Source organism: Armigeres subalbatus, chromosome 3 (assembly GCF_024139115.2).
Source record: "Armigeres subalbatus isolate Guangzhou_Male chromosome 3, GZ_Asu_2, whole genome shotgun sequence".
NCBI classification, from domain to species: domain Eukaryota; kingdom Metazoa; phylum Arthropoda; class Insecta; order Diptera; family Culicidae; genus Armigeres; species Armigeres subalbatus.
In genome coordinates, this window is record NC_085141.1 from 427,495,131 (window position 1) to 427,509,902 (window position 14,772).

At 45.7% G+C, this 14,772-nt stretch overlaps 1 protein-coding gene across 1 annotated transcript in view; it reads right to left on the reverse strand.

Moving 5' to 3' along the window:
* Window positions 1–831: 831 nt before the first annotated feature.
* The window catches only part of LOC134224446 (serine/threonine-protein kinase BRSK2), a 43,022-nt gene continuing 29,081 nt past the window's right edge, over window positions 832–14,772 (reverse strand). Inside the window, exons 5-14 of the mRNA XM_062703799.1 lie at window positions 7,470–7,620; window positions 7,184–7,399; window positions 3,639–3,838; window positions 3,240–3,577; window positions 3,001–3,171; window positions 2,781–2,939; window positions 2,550–2,716; window positions 2,125–2,484; window positions 1,937–2,067; window positions 832–1,881 (exon numbers count right to left, since the gene is read on the reverse strand). Of these exons, the coding sequence (XP_062559783.1) occupies window positions 1,806–1,881; window positions 1,937–2,067; window positions 2,125–2,484; window positions 2,550–2,716; window positions 2,781–2,939; window positions 3,001–3,171; window positions 3,240–3,577; window positions 3,639–3,838; window positions 7,184–7,399; window positions 7,470–7,620 (1,969 nt within the window). The 3' untranslated portion in view covers window positions 832–1,805. The remainder of the gene's footprint in view (window positions 1,882–1,936; window positions 2,068–2,124; window positions 2,485–2,549; window positions 2,717–2,780; window positions 2,940–3,000; window positions 3,172–3,239; window positions 3,578–3,638; window positions 3,839–7,183; window positions 7,400–7,469; window positions 7,621–14,772) is intronic.

Sequence of the window (14,772 nt, forward strand, 5' to 3'; positions counted from 1 at the left end):
CTGCGTAGCCGTTTTGAGTTAAAATAACAATAAACAGTCGATCATTCGAAAGTACAGTAGAATTTAATTATCACTCCGATTCAATACAACGCTGTATGAAGGGCCAAAAATGGGGGTGGCAGACCCGTACCCTGTCAGCAGCATGTACACTAAACAAATGTCAAAGCGATTGAACACAGGCGCCTCTCTTCGCTCAATCGCGTAGTACAGATGCGTTTCAAATCAACCGTTGAACACGTGAACGGTGTTGAAATGCGAAGTGTTAGTGAAATATTATTATGAAATTATGTATAATAAATATAAAATAAATAAACAGGAGAATGGCATCTAACAGCGTCGTATGAATCACGAGTTATACCAGGTGTAAAAAGGACTGGATATTGTTAAGCTTATACAACATGGCAGACTATGGTGGGCTGGATACGTTGTTCGTATGCCGGAAGAGCGCCAAGCAAAAATAACATTCAGTAGAGAACCCGGAAGAGGCTATAGGCTTCGTGGATGGCCGTGTACACGATGCATTTTTTGCAGTTGAAGAGGATCTGAGGGCGCTAAATGTTCAAGATGACTGGAAGCGATTGGTCTTGGATCGAGTCCAGTGGAGGAGGATACTCCATTCGGCGTAGGCTCATCCACGAGGAACTGTAGCCCATCCAGTATCAAGTAAGTAAGTAAACGTTTAATTTGGATCTTCTATCACTCCCATCCATATACTCAACAAGATATCAAACAACTTATGTACCTGTATGCGACTACAACCAGTATTGTGAATGATAATTTGTTGTCATTTGACTTACTGATTAAGATATGTTTTTGGAAGGTAAGCCTAGACCTGCATTTGAAAAGGGCGTAACAGCCCAAATTTATTTTTCCCATTTCTTTACCCACGTATATAGCTATGTATATAATGCAATGTATAAGTCTCTTGTTTAGCAAAAAAAGTATTATTGGAAATCTAATAATAATAAACTACATTACTTTTTTTTTACGTGGAAGTAGACGACCCGAGCAGTACACTTGCCATAGATAAGGTTTTGTAACTAATATACAACTGAATCGAGTCATATATGAGTTGCTGCAACCTAATCTTTCGGAATAGTGTTGCTAGGGGAGGAACTGAATAGAATAAAAAAGTGTTATGCTCTTTTCAAACGTTGGTCTTGAAACTACTGATTCAGGGGGATAATCCAATTCATTCATGTTTCGGTAACTTTCATGTTTAGGTTATTCAAAACATGTTGGTCTATGATTCCGTTGAAATTTGACTCGCTCTTAATTTTAATCTTGCATGAGTTTTCTGATCATTGATTCAGAATTCAACTTTTGTTCAAAAAGATACTAATAAAACAATTTGGGGAGAATTATGTAGTTGAAAAATTGAACAGTTACCGGAGTCAAGTCAGACAAGTGATTGCAAATGACACTTCACAACACTGATTGTAGCACATTTTTTTTCTCTGCAAAACATTTAAGCTAACTTTGATGGGTGTTTCGTTTTTGCCCGATAACTGCGCTCGCTCGCTCGCCTGCTGTGTTCAATTTGCGTTCGGATCTGCGGTTTCATCACTCGAAATGTTAGTTTGGACAGAGCGCGTGGAATCGCTGGTAGGAGCAATAGGATCAGTACTAGCAGTAGATACGGATAGCGTAGGAGGGCCGCTAGTAGGTTCTGCATCTGCCGCCACCACCGACGGTGACGAGGGTACGGGCTGCTGCTGTAGCGGCTCTTTTCTGGACTGGGACTCGACCGAATCGTCACCGTCGAGGGGAATGGTGTTCGGTAAATCCTATCAGAGAAATAACTCTCATACTAGCGCGCTACCGGACATTGCCGCCGTCCGTTCGGAGGTGCGCTCACGGTCGCGTTCGGTTGATTCCGAGCTGTAAACAAAGCTTCTTTGATTAACTAAAACAGATCGTACGAAACACCGCCTACCTTGATCGTACAGTTTTAATTTCAATCTCGTCAGACGACACCGAATTCTTGTTGGACGATGTAGCAGAGGATCTTCGCGCCTTACCAATACTGGTGTTGTCATAGAACGTCTCCGGTTCTATGTCCGATTCCTGCGGAAAGACAGCTCATGAGTGGACCTTTCCAATCGAACGAAAATAAGCACTCACGTGTTTGTTGTAGTTGACTCGATCGCTCGAATCCGAACCGCACGATATGCTCTCGGCGACCGTTGTCGAGGAAACCTTGTTGTTAAGTTGATTCGTTGGACTGGACAGCGCCGGATAGCGCTTGGAGCAGACCTGGGCCTGGATGTGCTCGCAGATACGTCGGAAGCGACGAATGTTGCCGGAAATCAGCGTAAACGTTATGGCGAACAGCATATCGTTCACGTCCCCCTGCTTGCAGATCGTATTGATGTCGACCTGTATCCGTACGTGCCGCTGGAACATGGTTGGTCCAGTGCCACCCCGCTTGTATTCCACCCGAAAGGACATCGGCGAAAGCACGCTGTGGGACAGCTCGGTCATCTGGATAGCGAGGGTGATCGAATTATTAGTAACGAGAACATATAACAATGACCGTTCAATCTTACCGATAAAAAGGCATGGATTAGGTGAGCTTTGACCGTTGCAAGGGGCTTTCCCTTGACAAGAACTGTAAAAGTTTCGTCCTTCTCCGTGGTCATCAGATTACCGAACCATGACTTTTTCGTTAACTCGGGTGAGGATTCGGGTGTAAGATGCACTTCTTCGGTTGAAACTGTTAATCGCATAAGAAGGTAATAAGAAATTTGAAGAATTAAAATATCGAATAAAATGATTACTTTGAAGTTTCCTCCGATGAAACTTGGGACTACCGAGGAAACTATTCTTGATGTTCGTCAGCCTTGTCTTCCATAGTTGGCTGCCTGTGTTCACGGCAGAAAGCTGCTGCGGGCTACCCAGGATCGGTGATCCAGGGATTGCGTTTATTGAGGATGTCACTAGAATTGTACGAGTAATTAATGCCAAAGAGCTCATTCCGATAGCTAATTTTCTACTCACTATTGTTGGAATCCGTTTCCGAAAATAGGCCAACGGTTATCGCCGGTCCTGAGTTTGCTCGATGATGCACCGGCGACGAAGGATCGATTATTTGTGATTTTCGATCCCGACAAGCGTAATTCGCGTGTCGATTCACTACCGAATTAGGAGAGGATGGAGGATGCAGTTGAGCTAAAAAAACATGTTAGAAAATGACGGAATCATATCTAAATTCTAAAATTTATGTATGATCTGCTTACAAAGTGGCTGACTGGAATTGACGACCACCCCTCGGGTTGGGCTTTGATATGAGCTGCGGGACAGAGGAACTGACGACGGAGACCGCCTACTGCTGCTGTGGCTTCGGCCATTGTTGAACGTTTGTCGCCTAGAGGTCAGTGGGGAACCTTCGCTAATCTGACCATAGGAGAGACTACTGCTACCGTTGATCCTGCAGGTGTCGAGCCGTTTCCGCGGGGGATCAGCAATTTCAATAATATCGTTCCGAGGTCTAAGTACGTCTTCGTCGTCTTCCACGGCCGGTCGCCGTCGTTTTCTATCTAGCAGTAGGAAGTAGATCACCTTTTCCGTATTGTGACTGGAGAAGTATAGAATGCGAGTTAGAAGAGACAAAGTTATTTTATAGAGGAAATCCTTACTTTGGACTAAGCAGCTCCTGTATGAGCTTATCTTTCTCCTTGAAACAACCAAGCGAGCATATTGCGTTGAGAACGTCCGTATCCACGGCGGATGCGTTGGGGATCACGTGAGTTTGGACGACATCCATCATGGGCAGCTCCAGTTCTAGTTCCCCTTTGCCGCCAGCGGTTACCCAGGGATGTTTGTTAATTTCGGACAACTGTAGATGAGTGAGAGAAATCAAGTTATTGTTATTTAAAAGATATTTGTGCTTTATAGATTTTATAAGCAGAAGTGAGTAAGAAGGTAAGTAAGTAAGAAGGTAAGTAAGTAAGAAGGTAAGTAAGTAAGAAGGTAAGTAAGTAAGAAGGTAAGTAAGTAAGAAGGTAAGTAAGTAAGAAGGTAAGTAAGTAAGAAGGTAAGTAAGTAAGAAGGTAAGTAAGTAATAAGGTAAGTAAGCAAGGAGATAAGTAAGTAATAAGGTAAGTAAGTAAGAAGGTAAATGAGTAAGAAGGTAAGCAAGTGAAAAGATAAGTTAGTAGGAAGATAAGTAAGTGAGAAGATAAGTAAGTAAGAAGGTAAGTAAGTAAGAAGATAAATTAGTAAAAAGGTAAGTAAGTAAGAAGGTAAGTGAGTACGAAAGTAAGTAAGTAAGAAGATAAGTAAGTAAGTAAGAAGATAAGTAAGTAAGTAAGAAGATAAGTAAGTAAGTAAGAAGATAAGTAAGTAAGAAGGTAAGTAGGTAAGAAGATAAGTAAGTAAACAGGTAATTGAGAAAAAAGTAAGAAGGTAAGTAAGTAAGAAGGTAATAAAATAAGAAGGTAAGAAGATAAAGAAGGTAAGTAATTGAAAAGTTAAGTAATTGAAAAGTTAAGTAGAAATTGAGAAGAGGTTAAAGTGAGTGGAAGGTGAAGTGAACTAAGGAAGAGATTAAATAGAGTGAAGGTGAAGTGAAGTAAGGAGGGTGAGTAAGAGTAAGTAAAGTAGTAAAAAGTGAGTAAAGTGGAGGGTAAGTGAAGTGGAGAGGTGAAAGGTAAGAGTAAGAGGGTGAGGTAAGTAAGAGTAAAGGTAAAGTAAGTAAGAAGTGAGTAAGTAAGAAGGTGAAGTAAAGTGGAGGTGAAGTAAGTGGGAGTGCAAGTGAGTAAGAGGTAAGTGAAGTGGAAGAGTAAGTGGGTGGTGGAGTGGGTGGGGAGGTGAGTGGTGGAGGTGGAGTGGGTGGGAGGTTGAGGTGAAGGTGGAGGTGGGTGGAGTAAGAGTGGAGTGGTGGGAGTTGGAGTGGGTGGGAGGTTGGAGTGGTGGGTGGTGGAGTGGGGGTGGGGTGGGTGGGTGGGTGGGTGGAGGTGGGTGGGTGGGTGGGGTGGGTGGTGGGTGGGGTGGGTGGGTGGGTGGGTGGGTGGGGTGGGGTGGTGGGTGGGTGGGTGGGGTGGGTGGGTGGGTGGGTGGGTGGGTGGGTGGGGTGGGTGGGGTGGGTGGGTGGGGTGGGTGGGTGGGTGGGTGGGTGGGTGGGGTGGGTGGGTGGGTGGGGTGGGTGGGTGGGTGGGGTGGGGTGGGTGGGTGGGTGGGTGGGTGGGTGGGTGGGGTGGGTGGGTGGGTGGGTGGGGTGGGTGGGTGGGGTGGGTGGGTGGGTGGGGTGGGTGGGTGGGTGGGGTGGGGTGGGTGGGTGGGTGGGTGGGTGGGTGGGTGGGTGGGTGGGGTGGGTGGGTGGGTGGGTGGGGTGGGTGGGTGGGTGGGGTGGGTGGGTGGGTGGGTGGGTGGGTGGGTGGGTGGGGTGGGTGGGTGGGGTGGGGTGGGTGGGTGGGTGGTGGGTGGGGTGGGTGGGTGGGTGGGTGGGTGGGTGGGTGGGTGGGTGGGTGGGTGGTGGGTGGGTGGGTGGGTGGGTGGGGTGGGTGGGTGGGTGGGTGGGGTGGGTGGGTGGGTGGGTGGGTGGGGTGGGTGGGTGGGTGGGTGGGTGGTGGGTGGGTGGTGGTGGGGTGGGGTGGGTGGGTGGGTGGGTGGGTGGGTGGGTGGGTGGGGTGGGTGGGTGGGTGGGGTGGGTGGGTGGGTGGGGTGGGTGGTGGGTGGGTGGGTGGGTGGGTGGGTGGGGTGGGTGGGTGGGGTGGGTGGGTGGGTGGGTGGGTGGGTGGGGTGGGTGGGTGGGGTGGGTGGGTGGGGTGGGTGGGTGGGTGGGTGGGGTGGGTGGGTGGGTGGGTGGGTGGGTGGGTGGGTGGGGTGGGTGGGTGGGTGGGGTGGGTGGGGTGGGTGGGTGGGTGGGTGGGGTGGGTGGGTGGGTGGGGTGGGTGGGGTGGGTGGGTGGGTGGGTGGGTGGGTGGGTGGGTGGGGTGGGTGGGTGGGTGGGTGGGGTGGGTGGGTGGGTGGTGGGTGGGTGGGTGGGTGGGTGGGTGGGTGGGTGGGTGGGTGGGGTGGGTGGGTGGGGTGGGTGGGGTGGGGTGGGTGGGGTGGGTGGGTGGGTGGGTGGGTGGGTGGGGTGGGTGGGTGGGGTTGGGGTGGGGTGGGGTGGGTGGGTGGGTGGGTGGGTGGGTGGGTGGGTGGGTGGGTGGGTGGGGGGGGGGGGTGGGGTGGGTGTAGGGGGTGGGTGGGTGGGGTGGGGTGGGGGGGGGGGGGGGGGGGGGGGGGGGGGGTGGGTGGGTGGGTGGGTGGGTGGGTGGGTGGGTGGGTGGGTGGGTGGGTTTGTTTGTGGGGGGGTGGGTGGGTGTGGTGGGTGGGTGGGTGGGTGGGGTGGGGTGGGTGGGTGGGTGGGGTGGGTGGGTGGGTGGGTGGGGTGGGTGGGTGGGTGGGGTGGGTGGGTGGGTGGGTGGGTGGGTGGGGTGGTGGGTGGGTGTGGGTGGGTGGGTGGGGTGGGTGGGTGGGGTGGGTGGGGTGGGGTGGGGTGGGTGGGTGGGTGGGGTGGGTGGGTGGGTGGGTGGGGTGGGTGGGTGGGTGGGGTGGGGTGGGTGGGTGGGGTGGGTGGGTGGGTGGTGGGTGGGTGGGTGGGGTGGGGTGGGTGGGGTGGGTGGGGTGGGGTGGGTGGGTGGGGTGGGTGGGTGGGTGGGTGGGGTGGGTGGGGTTGGGTTGGGGTGGGGGGGGGGGTGGGTGTGGGGTGGGGAGGGTGGGTGGGGTGGGGTGGGTGGGTGGGTGGGTGGGTGGGGTGGGTTGGGGTGGGGTGGGGTGGGTGTTGGGGTTGGGTGGGGGTGGGTGGGGTGGGTTGGGGTGGGTGGGTTGGGTGGGGTGGGGTGGGGTGGGGTTGGGTGGGGTGGGTAAATAAGTGGGGTAAGTGGGTGGGTTGGGTGGGTGGGTAAATGGGTAAAGTGGGTGAAATAAAGTGGGTGGGTGGGGTAAGTAAATTAAGTAAGTAAGTAAGTAAGTAAGTAAGTGAAGTAAGTAAGGAAATAAGCAAGAAAGTAAATAAGCAAGAAAAGTAAATAAGTAAGTAAGTAAGTAATAAAGTAAGTAAGTAAATAAGTAAGTATGTAATAAAGTAAGTAAGTAAATAATTAACTAGTTATTAGGGTAAGTAAGAAGCTAAGTTAATGCGAGAGAGTAATATTGCACACTGAATTAAGTCAAATATTGAAAATTAATAACCAACCGTTAGTCGTTTCTCTGGATTCACTTCGATCATGCCTTTCAGCAAACTCTGGCAATCGGGTGGCACAAAGTGTGGAATGTGAAACACCCCTCGTTTCACCTTCTCCAGCAGTTGCCGCAGGTTGTCGTCGTCGAAGGGTAGCGCACCGACCAGCAGAGCGTACAGGATCACACCGCAGGACCAAACATCCGCCCGTCGGCCATCGTACTTTTCACCCTGGAGATAAAAATGATTCGATCGGTTTTCGCTTCGCTTCATTTTCGCTACCTCCGAAGGAAGCACTTACCCTAATCACTTCCGGGCAGGCGTAATGCGGTGAGCCACACGACGTTTCCAGCATCGAACCCGCCGGTTGCAGTGAGGCCATTCCAAAGTCCGCTATTTTGATGTTGTTCTTGTCGTCGAGCAGGAGATTTTCCGGCTTCAGATCTCGATGGCTGGAAGGAACGAATGCAACAAATTGTAGAAACATTCTAATTGAGACGGTTGGATTTGGGAATTGAATTTTAATTGATTCGATTGTGTGGTCCCAAGAGAAGAGTTCCCCAGTGCAGAATGGCTGTTGCTACTAGACAGTGGTATACAGGCTATTTTGGATCTGATTCAATCGTGTTGAACGTAAGCCCTTATTGGAGTTAATCGCCGGATTATTTCGTTGTATCACTTTTTGGCCAGCGCAATGCGGATAGAAGAGGAGTTTTTAGGCAAGATATAGCTGAGATTTAAACAAATTTACGTTTCTGCATGCTAATGGAATCATGCTTGGTTTCCAATTCAATCGTCTTGATTTCTCTATGACGATTTCAATATGTTTTATCCTGTTTTCGTTGCGAGAAAGCTATTAAAATTACATTAATGGAAATAATAATTTAGTGCTATTGTAGTTTCAACATTCATACTGTCCCCACTCCCATGGGACTCGAATAATTACACAAATATGGTCTTTCAAATTTGTCTGATTCAGACGATGCGATGGTTGGAATCATATTTCGACACGGTTGTTTCATAAGGGCCAATGTGGCAAACGTAAACAATGCCTTTTCCTGCAAATTCCTCAACAACTCGGACCACTCCCAGCTAACAACCACGCCTTCTATCTAACGGAAGTGGAAAATACCGCCAGAAGTCTCTAATCTTCCTGAAATCAGCAGAAGAAGTCAATGTTTACGTTTGCGACTTTCGCCCTTTTGAAACAACAATGTCGATTTATCGTCTAGCAAAGCATTCGTCGCGCTACATAGAGCATAATGTGATGCTTTTTACATTCCTTCCGATGCACCGCAGGGCAGCCATCTATACTCGCTTATTTCCATTGATTCCATTAACAACCTGTAAAACAACCTGAATTCCGATATGCCTTATTCGGACGATTTGAAAATTTTCCGTGCGATAAAATCGCTTTTAGCTTGCTGTCCCTTGCGAGCAGATGCCTGATACGCAGATGAATGCGTGTAAGGGCAGCTAATCAGCCTTTAACTACGTTTATTGCTTGCATCACACATTGCGTAAGATGTAAACAGCGGACCATCGAATCGTTGTGGAAAACTACCTGTTTTCTTTGCTACCTTTGGAAAATTCAAAGCGAAACACAGCTCACTTTGATTATGTCTCATCCATTCTTTTTATTTATTGTGCTTTGTTTCAGAGCATACTTTGATTTGAAATAGTATACAGATCTGGTTTCAATAAAATATTCCGTTCATATTCAGATCCAGAAGCGATTCATTGCGCCTATTATCTTAGAATAATCCGACCAACTCAAAATCGCCATACAAAAATTGACCTGCAACCGTTGGATGATCGAAAAAGCGATGCTTCAAAGAACGTTTATTTTTGACACCATTACGAGGCACCATCGATTGTCGTTACATCCTCGAAAACGTTCCACTTCATGCGTCATCGCATCAGCTCAGGGTTTGCCTTGGATCCGCGGCTATCGTGCACATTATGGGTGGAATAATCCATTGGATTTCTTTCAAAGACAAGTTTGCTATCTTTCTGGTTTCAATATAAGTAAATTGAAAATAAGGTGTAGTCTAACAACAAGTGTGTACAATTTTTAATCATAAAATTCACGTATTGCACAATTGATCGCGGTTCTACTTAACCGCATTAAACGAGGTTTAGACTGACTTATGATATTTCGTTTATTGAAGAAAAACGAATGTTAACTTATATCAAATTATTCGTACATTTGCACTTGGCACTTGGTGCGATTTAGCAGAACTTCAACCAATTTAACCGGAGAACAGCTGCACGTGAGCACCGATTGCACAAGCCTCAAAGATTTTATCTTTGTGAGGCTGAGGTACGTGACTGTTCTTGAATCGAAAGAATCCATGTAGCGAAACATGGTGCGATTTCAAATCTATATTTCAATGTTTTATTTTACAATCTTCGAGAAAATGTTCAAGATTGTGCCAGAAGCTGAGAGCACAGTTTTGGAAACAACATATTCCTCGCAACATCTGTATAGTACCTATACCAACAAGCATGCTAGTAAACATGGAAATAATATTGCTCAAACCAAAATAGAAGAATCGATTGTTAAACCAAATACATTTACAAATCGGTGGAGCTATTTTGGCTGACCACTTATAATAAAAGAATGCTTATAGAACAAAAATAGTTTCTAAATTAACATGAATTCATCATCATTGATGGCAGCGGTGTGGAGGCACCTGGTACAGCGCAGGCAAATGTCTCAATGGCGTGTTGCCTTGCAAAAACGTTAGATTCCATTACTTTATCATAATAAAATCTAAAGCAGCGGTTTTCAACCTGGGGTACATAATATACTTCAATGCACTACATATACTCCAGAGGGTACCATCGCTTGTCCAGGGGGGTATTTGTACGACAAAAGTTACGATAAAAAATGGCAACCCCCAAATTAATTCACCAAGTTGCGAATTGTGATACTGCTTTTCTTGCATTGAGCCAAGATACCAATCTCTCCAGTTCAAATCACCATTTCCTTTATAACTTTAGAATGCAATAGCCGAACGATTTCAAATTCAAAAGTTAAAAAAAAAATTGTCTTGTCAAATGCAGCTTGTTTGGAAAATATTAGTTGAGGATTGCTATAGGGACACGGCAGGTATTTCCGTCCATCGTCATAGGGGCTAAAACCAACGAAAGCAACGTACATTTGCTAGAACTCCACTATAGCAGAACGTTTCTCCTGAGCTTACGATTTGGTACGCATGAGTTTTACAAAAAAGCGTCTCTTTTATTAGTTTTCGAGACTATGACGAACAGACGAAAATACCTGCCGTGTCCCTATACAAATTTAGCACAAACACATACAGACGGACAGACAGACAGACATTTGCTTTGTTGACAAGTTTGTTGAGCTGATTCTAACGAGTCTCCTATAAAAGGATTATTTTTGGAGTGATATTATTGAACGAGAAAGGCAAAATCTAATTGAAGAAATGAAAATTTATTTTGAATTTTTTTCACAGTAATTATGTGCTTTTACACATTTTGCTTTTTAAATGTTACTAATTCGTGATTTCCCAAAGCTAGTGAAGTTGCAAACAGGATAAAAAAGAAGAGTTTTGGGTTTTCTTTTTTATTCAATGTACAGGGGCTAGACAAAAAGGTTGAGACAGGTAAAATTATGTCGAAATTCAAATCAGCATAACTTTGTGTAGAATAATCCGATAATAATAATTGATAAAACCAGGACTATCAGAAGCGGAAACTCTTTTAGTATACTGTTCCCCTGAGATTGGTCCTTGGCTAATGGCATCATCTCTTGGTAAAACGGTTCCAGAAACATGATGAAATGATAACAGATCGGAATTATGCAAATATGAGTATCTAACTTCATGGCTTTGCGAGACGATGATTACAGAAATATTTCCAGTACTCCAGTATACCGTACTCTAACAAACATGGCAGTTATCAAGTTCAATTGTTCGAAATCGTACATCGGTAAGACTCTGAAAATGGAGGGAATAGTATGCCGAAAGAAAACCAAATCCCCAGAGTACACGCACGAACAAATCAGAACTGCAAAATCCCAGTGCCGCTGAATGATCCGGAAATACCTTTCCACCGGCTTTCGTTCTGGATGACGAAAGCTACTTTTCTCTGTCCAAGTCTCAGATGCCTGGGAATGATCGTTTCTACACCAAGGACAAATCTACAACTCCTCCGAAGGTCAAGTACAAATTCAAGCACAAGTTCGAACAAAAAGTGATGCTATACATCGCAATTTCCGAGAAGGGAATTTCGAAGCCGTGGTTCAAACCAAGTGGCTTGGCCATCAACCAGCAAGTCTATCAATTTTGATAAGAAAATTATTATGAGCTTTTTAGTGGAATGTTTTCACCTGTCATAAGACGAGTTTATACAATCCCATTGAATTCCACCACTTAATTGTATCTTAACAGATACGTATTTCGACCTCAAAAGTAAGGCCGTCTTCGGTGTCTCGTACTTGACTCGACTTGAAGAAAATGATCGCAGCTTACACTTTTTATGCTATGCGTAGGTATAATAATTTATCTAGGTACTTATCTTACTACGGTGCTTATTTCTACTCGCTTGATGCGCTTAATGCTTAGGTATAAACTTGAAGAGCCAGGAGCTACCATTTCCTTGATTTTTATTCGACAACCGCGTTTGTACCTGTCGGTAGATTTCCAAGCTCTCAGCAACATGGAGTTTCCACGGAGAAGAGACATTTCTTAAAATTTTAATGTTTGATGTCGTAATTGAATGATTTTCCTGATATACATGTTCAGCTACCTTAGACCTAAACTCATAATTTAATCCCTTATCAGTTTCCCTCTTAGCCTTACTTACTTCTGCAATATGTTCTTTGAACTTTACATCTAACGATCTTTTTGTTTGACCTACATATACTTTATCAATTTCTTCAAGTCGAGTCAAGTACGAGACACTGAAGACGGCCTTACTGTTGAGGTCGAAATACGTATCTGTCAAGATACAATCAAGTGGTGGAATTCAATGGGATTGTATAAACTCGTCTTATGACAGGTGAAAACATTCCACTAAAAAGCTCAAAATAATTTTCTTATCAAAATGGCATCCAAGCGGAACGAGCGTAGTACTTTTATAGATTTGAAGAGGAGGATCGCAGGTATTCTTAAGGACGTGGCCTTCCTCAAGAAGTGCCAAAAGGAGAGGCTGACTCCTGTTAGCCATAGGATTAAGATGGGAGCTCACATCCCAAAATCTATCAGTAAGAGGGCGGAATCGGATTTGTTGAAGTTGTCAATCAAGGGGCACTATGCCAAGCTAGAGAGGTTGAACTTGGAGTGCTACAACCTGCACCTCAAGCTGGCAAAGGAGAACCCAGACTCTTTCGACCTATTCCTAAAGAAGGTACAGCGGGCCGAAGAGTGTGAAGCGGACAGGAAGAGGAGACTGCACAAGAAGAAATTGACCATTCTACGAGGGAAATCAGCGACGGAAGGTAGAACGACTAACCCCACAGTACAAATGGTCGAGGGATTCGTTGTTAACCGTTCGACACAGCAGTTTACGGAGGAACAATTAGCACACCTGAACAAGGGGTTAGGGGTATACGACAGCCCAGAAAGCGGATCTAGAGCAGATAATCGTAGATACTGAGACAGCGATTTCACGAAATGTTGATCAACGGGACCAGAATAGTGTGAGAAACATCGTAGCAGACGCCATAAAAGCAGGACATCATGGGACATCGAACAAAGACGAGAGGAGGATTTTAAAGGAGTTAAAGGAGAAACCAGTTTACTACATGAAGGCGGATAAAGGAAACGCAGTGGTGATAATGGACAAAGAGGACTACGATGAACAGATGACGACAAAAATCAACGGAGGACCATACAGGCATTTGAGAGTGGACCCACTACCCGGACTAATCCGACTTACGGATAAAACGATAAAGGAATGCAAGACGATCATCGGAGAAGCCCGGGTTAAAATGACGAACCCTGTGTTACCAAGGATCAAAGGACTACCAAAGATACATAAGCCAGGTACAGAGATGCGAGAAATAGTTTCATCAGTGGGATCCCCTACACAAAACTTGGCCAAGTGGTTAGTCAAGGAGTTCCAGAGTATGCCGAAGCCGTTCCCCAGCAGATCAGTTGTAAACACCCAGGAGTTCACCAAGAGGATATTGGAATCAGGAAACATCGGAGGAGAGGACACCATGGTATCATTCGACGTAGCGGCATTGTTCCCAAGCGTTCCAGTGAAGGACGCTCTGAATCTTTTGGAGGATTGGCTACTAGCACAAAGGCAAGATTATGCATGAATGAGAACTACTTTACATTCCGTGGAAGCTTCTACAAACAAACGAAGGGTGCACCTATGGGAAATCCGCTATCACCGTGTTTGTGCGGCGAATTTGGAGGACAACCTAGAGGAACAAGGAGTACTACCCGAGAAATGGTGGAGATACGTGAACGACATTTTCAGCATTATCAACCGGAAAGATTTACCCGGGAATCTGGAAGCGATAAACAACGTGCATAAAGACTCCACGAGGAGGAAAAGGAAGGTAAATTACCTTTCTTGGATCTACTGGTTATCAAGGGAACAAATGCGACTTCGAAATCTACAGGAAGCCCACCAACACCATGAGAGTCACCCCGTACGCCGCAAATCGGTCGTTGCAGCACAAAATTGCATCTTTTCATCACATGATCCACAGGATGCAGACGATTCCCCTGAGCGAAGAAAGAAAAACGAAGGAGCTACAACACATCTTGGAAACAGCGAGGATCAACGGATACAAGGAAAGAACAATACAAGCAATCATCAACAAGAAGCAGAGGAACCTACGGAAAAACGAACTAACAACACTGACACCAATCGATGAACCGCTGAAGAGGGTATCGGTCCCCTATGATCGACACATCACCCACCAGCTACGCCATCGACTGAGGAAATTCGGCATCGATTCAGTATTCTCCAGCAGAAGCAATCAACTGAAGACACTGTTGGGCTCCACAAAGGATAGAGTAGAAATGTTAAATAAGGCCGGGGTTTGTCAAATTAATTGTTCACAGTGTGATAAAGTATATGTAGGTCAAACAAAAAGATCGTTAGATGTAAGGTTCAAAGAACATATTGCAGAAGTAAGTAAGGCTAAGAGGGAAACTGATAAGGGATTAAATTATGAGTTTAGGTCTAAGGTAGCTGAAAATGTATATGAGGAAAATCATTCAATTACGACATCAAACATTAAAATTTTAAGAAATGTCTCTTCTCCGTGGAAACTTTATGTTGCTGAGAGCTTGGAAATCTACCGACAGGTACAAACGCTGTTGTTGAATAAAGATCAAGGAAATGGTAGCTCCTGGCTCTTCAAGTTTATACCTGAGCATGATAAATTATTATACCTACGCATAGTATAAATAGTGTAAGCTGCGATCATTTTCTTCAAGTCGAGTCAAGTACAAGACACTGAAGACAACCTTACTTTTGAGGTCGAAAAACGTATCTGTCAAGATACAATTAAGTGGTGGAATTCAATGGGATTGTTTGAACTCGTCTTATGACAGGTGAAGTCTATCAAACAAAGTGTTTGCAAAAAATTCTCATCCCGTTCCTTCGCAAAC